General features: G+C 42.7%; 1 protein-coding gene across 1 annotated transcript; it reads right to left on the reverse strand.

Annotated features, from left to right (window-relative positions):
• Window positions 1-2,004: 2,004 nt before the first annotated feature.
• On the reverse strand, window positions 2,005-6,182 carry LOC136882005 (NADH dehydrogenase [ubiquinone] 1 beta subcomplex subunit 2, mitochondrial). The gene is made up of 3 exons (XM_067154494.2): window positions 5,991-6,182; window positions 5,760-5,883; window positions 2,005-2,245 (listed from the first exon to the last, which is right to left on the reverse strand). Exons 1-3 carry the CDS (start codon window positions 6,083-6,085, stop codon window positions 2,171-2,173), a joined length of 294 nt encoding a protein of 97 aa, XP_067010595.2. The 5' UTR covers window positions 6,086-6,182; the 3' UTR covers window positions 2,005-2,170.
• Window positions 6,183-9,436: the final 3,254 nt, after the last annotated feature.

Consider the following 9,436-nt stretch of genomic DNA (forward strand, 5'->3'; position numbering starts at 1 on the left):
TGGAAACAAAGATGGCTATCATAAATACATCCCCCTACTTCATATGAGTTATTATTACCAATATTACCCACAAATCACTAAAAATGCTACATTTCAGGATGTAAAAATGTTCAAAATGGAGTGCTGAACACATGTGAGTAATTTTCAATGCAATATTATTATTATTATTATTATTATTATTCTTTCCAGCCCCTACTTCTTTACTGGAGCCCAAGGGTATCCACTTCTGCTACTGAATGCATTTGAATTGTGACACTGTTGCAAGACAAGGATGGTGGTGGTGGTGGTGTTTGTTGTTTAAAGGAGCCTGACAGCTACGTCATCAGCCCCTAGTAGTATGAGGTGCAACGAAATTATAATTAAAACTTCCAAAATGTATCCATTAACTAAAATATAAAATGAATGATGATGAAAAAATGACCATGAAACCAAAACAATCAGTGGATCCAATTCACAATGCTTTCTTTTCTGAGATGATGCTTGTTAGAAAAAGGGGTACAAATCCAGGTCACCGGCCCCTCATAATGGTACTATTCACTGTTAAAGCAGAACCATGGTGTTCCTCCTATTGTGGTACTAATCACAAGTAATGTAACCCATGGTGTGTCACACAATGACACCACCCACAGGCAACGCAGACCCACGGTGTTCTCCACATAGCGGGACTAATAATGGGCGCCAGTATTCCAGTAGTGTTCTTCACATACTGGTACTACTCGTAGGTAACGCAAACCCATTCTGAACGCAGGGGAACTGACACATCCATCGCAGCGTATGGCACCTTTTCTTGCATGGACATTAGTCAATGCAGTCGAGTGCTCACCCCCACCCTCCTCGGTGTGATACACACGATGATACTAACCCCAGGCAATGCCTAGACCTGTGGTGTCCCTCACATAATGGTACTGATCACAAGTAGCTAATGGTTCTAATTTCATCATCCCTTAGTCACCCCTTACGACAGGCAGGGGATACCGTGGATGTATTCTTCATCCGCGTCCCCCACTCACAGGGGTAGAGGAGGATGGGGAAATGCAGATGTCACCATTTGTGTTGAAGGAGTCAATAATATCTCCAGAGTTTGGAAAAAGTTCAGGGGCGCACAAACTGTTGCTGATCAACAACAAATGGAACAACTTGCAGGGGATTGATGCTTGTTGCTTTCAGCAAATTATAGTCCAACTTCCACTGCCACCTCATTTTCACGGTTGCAGGTGTGAACGAGTCATATCAGACTGTGAAATCAGCTGCAAGAGGGAGGACTGATATCAAGGAGGCCTGATACAGTAGCTCCTCTTAAACGATAGCATAGGGCAGCTCGTTTGTAGCCCATGGCATCGGCAGCAGTGGCATCGTCTTTTTTCTGATGGCGACAATATAAGTTTGCACCCATGCAACAGGAGCTTTACAGTCTGGAGACAATCCTGGAACACCAACAGCAAGCGGCTTCTATAATGTTTGTTCAACGTACGCCCCTAATTCCCATCCACGGTAACTTGAGTGGTCTGCTATACAGACACATCCTCCAACCTGAAGTTAGCCACTGTGGTGAGGGCTTTACACTAGGGGATTATAATGCTTGTGCACATCCAGCTAGAGTGGTCCATCAATTCCTTTAGATGCATGGCATACAGCTAATGGTGCAGCCGGCATATTCTGCGGACATGGTGCATGGTGTGAACTGAAAAGAACAATTGCCCACCACCCTAATCATCCTGCTTACACTCAGGAACTGACAATCTGCTTTCCAAGAGTAGGTTAATCTGCCCCCAAACAAGTTGGATATTTTGGTGCTGAATAAATATGCCTTGTGTTCACACGTGCTTTGCAATGTGAACTGGATGCTCAAAATCCCACACTACCAACTCTGTGCATTTGTTGCTTTTACACAGCTATGTGTTTTTTGTATATACCCTTCATAATGAATAATGAAATAAAACAAGCGCATCCACACACAGCATACAGCACTTCTTTTTAAGCACTGTAAAATGAACTTAGAAGCTCTAGAATTCAACAACTTTATTCAATCTTTATGTACAGTTAAAAATGCAAATCTACGAAACACGCTTCACATCTGGCACGGCACTCGAGGTTCCACTGATTCAAGTTTGGACATCGCCCACCATTCTACTCTTCCCTAAATTAAATTAATGAGAACAACTAAGAAGCCTCAATCTTCATCGTCAGGTGGTATTCCGAGCTCTTCGTCTGTCCACTTCCGCGGATCTGGGTACTCAAATTCACCCTGAAAAAGAAATAAAAACAAGAAATGAATGACATGTAGACAGCTACTGTCCGAAATAAATGGACAGGTGAGGGGATGATTTTCCTTCACAATACAGAGAATTAACATTGATGCATGAATATTTAAAGAGATCTTGTACAAAAGTGAGGGACTCCATAGTACCAAATTAGTGTACAATCGCAGTTGCACTTATGAGGTCAACAGCCACATGACTACTAGCTAAGAACGTGGGACACAGTTTGTAATGAATGTTTTGGTATGTGAGATGATTCTTCTTGAATGAGAAACAGTCATTGCTCCCAAACTTGCATCAAATCACTGTTATGAGAAACACAAGCAAACGACTCAAGAACTTCTTGATGCCTTGCGGAGGACACGAGTCTCGCAAGACTCTCGAGAAGAGAAAGCACACTTCTTAAGTCATGCAGTGCAGTGAGAGCTATGATGTGTCTCGGTCAACCACACAGAGGCAGTTTGGTCTTCCATTTAGCACAGAGGTATGTCCAATTTGGTAGGTCTGACTTACCTCAGTCAACTCTCCAGGCACTTCATTTGAGCCTCAGCCTTCAGTTTATCTGCATCTTTCTGCTCATAATTTACTATGTAATATTTTTAGCACATGTTTATGACTGGGATACTTCACAGCAAGTCCCAGAAAACAAAGTGCAATGCAATATTGGTTCCTGGTGTGTCAGTTTTGAAAACAAAAAATATATCGAGCATAATTCACCATTTGAAGAGCCCAGAATCAAGTACTGGCAAGTAGGACTACTATGCAGGCTGCATTTGTAGATTAAACTACAATGTCTTTCATTCTTTTCTTTTTTCTTTGTGAGTAAGTACCCAGTTACAATGGTAAAAGTTCAGTATTAGGTCCAGCTAGAGACCAAACCATTTGTCTGGATTGGTTAGGGCACTAGCATTCTGTAGGGCGATTACAGGTTGCATTTAGTTCTGTTTTTATTGTGCACGGGTTGGTAACAGAATGTATTTGTCTTGATTGCTGGAAATGACGTTATATCCGATAATATCACAGCCAATGGAAATGGTAGTGTGCACTTCAGCACTAGAGAATAGTGCGTGCTAAATTAAATTAGGTCATAAAAGTAAATGTAGTCCTGGGGGCTGGCGGGTGGGTCTGTCTGTCTGTCGCAGTGAACATCTCCTCTACAAAGTATTCCACATAAGATCTGTACTATTTCAAATCCATTATAATGCTATAAAACTTAGGCTGCACTTACTGAATAACACAGAAAATGGTTGCATATCCCAGACAGATACAGTTTTATTTTCTGCATAAATAAAAAATACTTCTAGGGGAGGGTTTGTGGGTCCCTAAAAGGAAGGACCTCTCATCTCTGCTATTTAAGGCATCATTTCACATTGTTTAAAGTAATAAACTTCATGGTTGGGTTCCATATTGAGTTAAGACTTAACTTAAAATTATTGCTCCACCTTCTCAATACTTAAGTATTGAGTAAGTATTGAGAAGGTGGAGCAATAAATTTTGTATTCATTTTAAAGTCATTTCACATTGTTTTTACAATACTTTCTCTTGCCTAAACATGCCAACACCCCCACCAATAAAGCGTAACCCACTTCCATCCAGTTCCTGTAAGGTTCCATCTCTTTCCCACATTTATCTATCACCTCCTCGTATCCTTCAGCTCTTGCACTGAAATTGCTCATTAGCACTACGGTATCCCGTTTTTGCTGTTGACCACGATTACGATGTCACTAGCTGCCTCTGTGGATCAGTGGTAGAGTGTCGGCCTCTGGATCCCAAGATAGCGGGTTCAAACCCGGCAGAGGTAGTTTTCCGAAGGGCGGAAAAACAATTCCATTCAACACTACGTCATACGATGTCAGCATGTAAAAGATCTCTGGTGACACATTTGGTGTTTGCCCAACAAAATTCATTAAATCTCAGCCATAGACGCCCAAGAGAGTTTCGGTTTATACGGTCTACCATCTAGGAGGCCTAGAGTAAAACGGAACGTCAAAATGGCGAGCAGACAGCCAGATGGCGTTAAATTGAAATGTCTGCACGCGGTAAATGAGGCCATATTATTATTATTATTATTATTATTATTATTATTATTATTACGATATCACTCAGTGCTTTTAAAACTTGTTTACTTCATCCACACCAAGACAATTCTCGCCCTAATTCCTGCAAACACTAAATCTATCCACAACATTTGTTGTTCATTTACATGTTAACCCAGCAACGGGTGCGTGGTGAGGGAATCTCTCACTCCTTGATTTTGTCATATCCCACTGCGCAATAGTTTTGCGCACAAGTCTCTACTTCTAGATATTCCAAGTTCATTGTTTTCTGCATAAGTCTGCAATTGTTGCTTGTTGGTGAAGGTTCGTTGTTTTCGCTTGCGGTGCATTGTTGTAATCCTTGCAGTTCAGAGAGATTTTCCCTCAATTTGCGCCTTGTTACATTACTATTTCTGGCATTGTTGAGCAAGGTAGAATATCCTACATTTGTAACTAAAATATCGTAAAATACAATCATTCTTATGAAAATAAATACAGAAAGCTTTAGCTTTTTTTTTTTTTGTTATTTGTTTTACGTTGCACCGACACAGATAGGTCTTATGGCGATGATGGGATAGGAAAGGCCTAGGAATGGGAAGGAAGCGGCCGTGGCCTTAATTAAGGTACAGCCCCAGCATTTGCCTGGTGTGAAAATGGGAAACCACGGAAAACCATCTTCAGGGCTGCCAACAGTGGGGTTCGAACCCACTATCTCCCAGATGCGAGCTCACAGCTGCACGCTCCTAACTGCACGGCCAACCCGCCCGGTCACAGAAAGCTTTAAATCACCAATTAAATCTAAATATGTACCAGTACTGTAAAGCTGATTTTCTTCATTCATTTCATGGGTGAGAGAAAATCTCACCACGCGCCCACTCCCGTTCCAACTCACCACGCGCCTCTTGCTGGGTTAACAGATAGCTAATTAAATTACATGTGAAGCATTAAGCAGGACACAGTTTGGAATCATTCAGATTGACAGAAAAGTAATGTTTTCTGATACCTAAAGTAGTAAAGAGGAGATATCCTTCCTGTATACTTGCCAGAAACCCACATTCCGGCCCCAAAAAGTATTCTTACTTAAACAGAATAATTGAAAGTAAGACAGCATAAAAGTAGACCATTTTCTTTGTTCATTTTGGCCAGCTCTGATCAGCTGTGAAGAAGGCTATGTTATTCTTTTCGTAACAGAGGTCGCAAGATCAATGGCCAATGAGTTCAATGAGTGCCACCTAATCTGTTACCGACAGCAATCACTGTAGAGAAAATACATCCTACTTATGTACACAATCCCAACACAGGAAGTGTCGCACCGATACATAAATACTGCCTCCCCTAACCTCTAATACCACGCAGTATGATGGATACTTTGGCAAGAATAAAGCAATCGCACAAAACTTTTGGCAATTAGCCATAGAAAATTTGAACATCAATTCATGTTTTCTTTAAAATCAGAAATACTAACCGTGATATGTTCATGTTCGTGCCAAAGGTGCCACAGGACCCACCACCACATGAAACCTCCAACAGCTTCAGCGGTGTATAGAGTGGCTTTGGATGGAGGAGGTGCAGCACAACGATACGACCATCTAAAACAACAACCATATTAGTGGTATCACAAATTTCCCATACAAATCATACAATCTAATCAAATACTGTGCAACACACTAACAAAAATATGCGAATCAATACATACGTGCCACTATTACGAAGGCATTTCATTGACTTCGCTGGTCGTTGTACATCAGATAAAATTCTTCGTAAGGGTCCGATGCCACGAGAAATTAGCATTTTCCTCAGCTGAAATTATGCGGTACACCTAAAATGCACCCGAATCGTTACCTTACCCGATTCGTCCCAGCTGATTCTGATCAAGGAGTATGTAAAAGCACGACCTACTTGATGCGTTGCTGTAGCTAGCTGAGCTAGCTCTGCGCAGCGTAGATCTAGTTAGCCGTGGTAAAAGTATCCAGGTCAGAGATATTTTGTAAGAAGAAATTCATTTGTTCTCCGAAAGAAACTTAGTGACCTCTCACAGTTAAAACTACCGGTTATTTTTAAAGATGTCAAGAGTTTTATGTTTTGCTGTCTAAAACAACTTACGACTACAAAAATTGAAATGAAATTAGTGTAGTATCGTCGCCGTAAGAGCTATCTGTGTCGGTGCGGCGTAAAGCACCTAGCAAAAAAATAAAAAATAAAAAAAGTGTTGGACCGGCATCAGATTTCCATACACAGCACTATTAAACATAAAGACGAAACGGCCACAGAAATGGGCAATTTATACTGGAAAAATGAGTAATTCTAATACTCTGGTATCTCTTTATTATTGCATTTTAAACTTCCGTGTACCCAGCCTAAATAGAATTTCTCCTTGAGCGCTCAGGCGGAGTTGTGAAGAATCAAGAAATTATTGTTACCGGTACCGGCACCAACTGAGCTATGGCTACTATCCAAGTTCTACTGCTTAAAAATCGGCTTGGAAAGAAGAATCTGCCAACGAAGGGATAAACAAATAATAATCGTAATGCCTCAGCAACGACATAAAATAGATCTTTCATGTCGTTGGGCCTCAGCAACAGTGTGCTGTCTGCTTGTCATTTCGATGTTTCGTTTTACTCTTCTCTAAGCCTACTAGATGGCAGAGTAAACCGATTCTTCCCTGGGCGTCTGTGCCTGAGATTTAATTAATTTTGTCGGATGAACACTGAATGTGTCACCAGAGATATTTTATATGCCTACAACATACGATATGGAATATCGAACGGAAGTTTGCCCACCCTTTAAAACTCCGACTCCCCCTGCCGAGTTTGAACCCGTTATCTTGGGATCTGCAGGCCGACACTCTGCCACTGATCCACAGAGGGATCATAACTTTGCACCTCCTGTGGGGGTGGGGGGTAGAATAACACCCACGGTATCCTGCTTGTCATAAGAGGCGGCTAAAAGTGGCCCCAGGAGCTCTGAACTTGGGAGCGTGGGTTGACGACTACGAGGCCGTAAGCTGAGTCCTGGCATTGCTCCCACTTACTTGTGCCAGGCTCCTTACTTTGATCTATTCTATCCGACCTTCCTTGGTCAGTTCTTGTTCTTTTCCGACCCCGACGGTTTACGATGCCTAAGGAGTCTTTCATTGTTACGCCTTCGTAACCCTTATTTTTCTTTGGCTGGTACCTTCATTTTTCGAAGTGTCGGATCCCTTCCATTTTCTCTCTCTGATTAGTGTAGGGGTTGATTGCCAAGTTGCCTTCCTCTTAAAACAATAATCACCACCACCTCTCGGTCATGGCCACCCGTCAACGGTTGCTAAGGTAACATCGCGTCACACATTTTATATCGCTAATTTCAGATAACGTCCTCTTCTGTGGTGTAGTTGTTAGTGTGATTAGCAGTCATTCCTGTATGCTCGGGTTCGATTCCCAGCTCTGCCAAGAAGTTTGAAAAGTGGTACGAGGACTGGAACGGGGTCCACTCAGCCTCGGGAGGTCAACTGAGTATAGGGGGTTCGATTCCCACCTCAGCCATCCTCGAAGTGATTTTCCGTGATTTCCCACTTCTTCTCCAGGCAAATGCCGGCATGGCACCTAAATTAATGCCACGGCCGCTTCCTTATCCCTTCCTTGTGTCTATCCCTTCCAATGTTTCCATCCCCCGTAAGACCCCTGATCGGCATGGCAGGTGAGGCCGCCTGGGCGAGGTACAGTACTGGTGCTCCTTCCCTGCTGTATCCCTGACCAAATATCTCATGTTTCACGACACTGCCCTTGAGGCAGTAGAGGTGGGATCACCGCTGAGTCCGGGGAGAAACCAAACCTGGAGGATAAACTGACAAATAAAATAAAATAAAATAAAATAAAATAAAATTGAAAAAAATAACCCCCAGCCATAAGGCATATTTATGTCAAGCTTGATTCATGGAGGACTTGGATGCCCTAATATCGCCGAACAGGAGCATAAAACTGATCAACAAGAACATTACACTGACAGTCGTTCATGAAGATGTAGGCCTACATCCTATCTTCGACTGCCACTCATCTCCGCTAGATGGCACTACCGGTGGACAGTTGTATAACCCGTCAACGATGGGTTCAACCGAACTAAGACCACCTAGGTTCAAAAACTGGTGTATACAAAATTAACAAATTAGTCTCACGGCCGAGTTTATGCGTCGCTCTAGCTAGCTCCGTATAAGGAGCCCAGCGAGGGATCCAGTCGGCTGTATATATCTAACCAGAACTTACAATATCCGCCACTTGAGCAGCACCATTCATGTGCACGTTCCGTTATCGTTCGTAGTTACCAACGTCAACCGGAAGAGTGTGCTGTGATCGCGGTTTAGATGCAGTTGTTAAAGTATGTTCTGCCTCTATATTTATGGAAGATAATGTCTTGATGAACGTGATACGGCATTATAATATAGCTTTAAAATAATATTCCGTCTCTGTGATGTAGTGGTTGGTGCGATAAGCTGCCACCCCCGACGGCCCGGTTCGATTCCCGACTCTGCTACAAATTTGAAAAGTGGTACGGGGGCTGGAACGGGGTCCACTCAGCCTCGGGAGGTGAACTGAACAGAGGGGGGTTCGATTCCCTCCTCAGCCATCCTCAAAGTGGTTTTCCGTGGTGTCCCACTTCTCCTCCAGGCAAATGCCGGGTTAGTATATAACTCAAGGCTACGGCCGCTTCTTTCCCTCTTCCTTCTCAATCCCTTCCAATCTTCCCATCCCCACAAGGCCTCTGTTCAGCATAGCAGGTGAGGCCGCCTGTGTGAGGTACTGATCCTCCTTCCCAATTGGATCCCCCGACCCACTCACGTTCCAGGACACTGTCCTTGAGGCGGTAGAGGTGGGGTCCCTCGCTGAGTCCGAGGGAAAACCAACCCTGGAGGGTAAACAGATTAAGAAAGAAATGAAGGAAATAAGTAAGAAACAAAATCCGTGTTCTAAATGTGATAACAATCTGTGAGTATTTAATTGAACCAAAACAATATGTCAGATCATTCTTTTTAAAATAATAGACCATTCCACACAAAACACTTTGCTCTTATATTGATACCGTAGCAAATGGCGCTGTTTTAAATTATTTTAGATGTCATCCACAGAAAGTTATTGTATATTGTTCCTCCAGTCGTCAACAGAATGC

The sequence above is a fragment of the Anabrus simplex genome, chromosome 10 (genome assembly GCF_040414725.1).
Source record: "Anabrus simplex isolate iqAnaSimp1 chromosome 10, ASM4041472v1, whole genome shotgun sequence".
In the NCBI taxonomy this organism is placed as follows: Eukaryota; Metazoa; Arthropoda; class Insecta; order Orthoptera; family Tettigoniidae; genus Anabrus; species Anabrus simplex.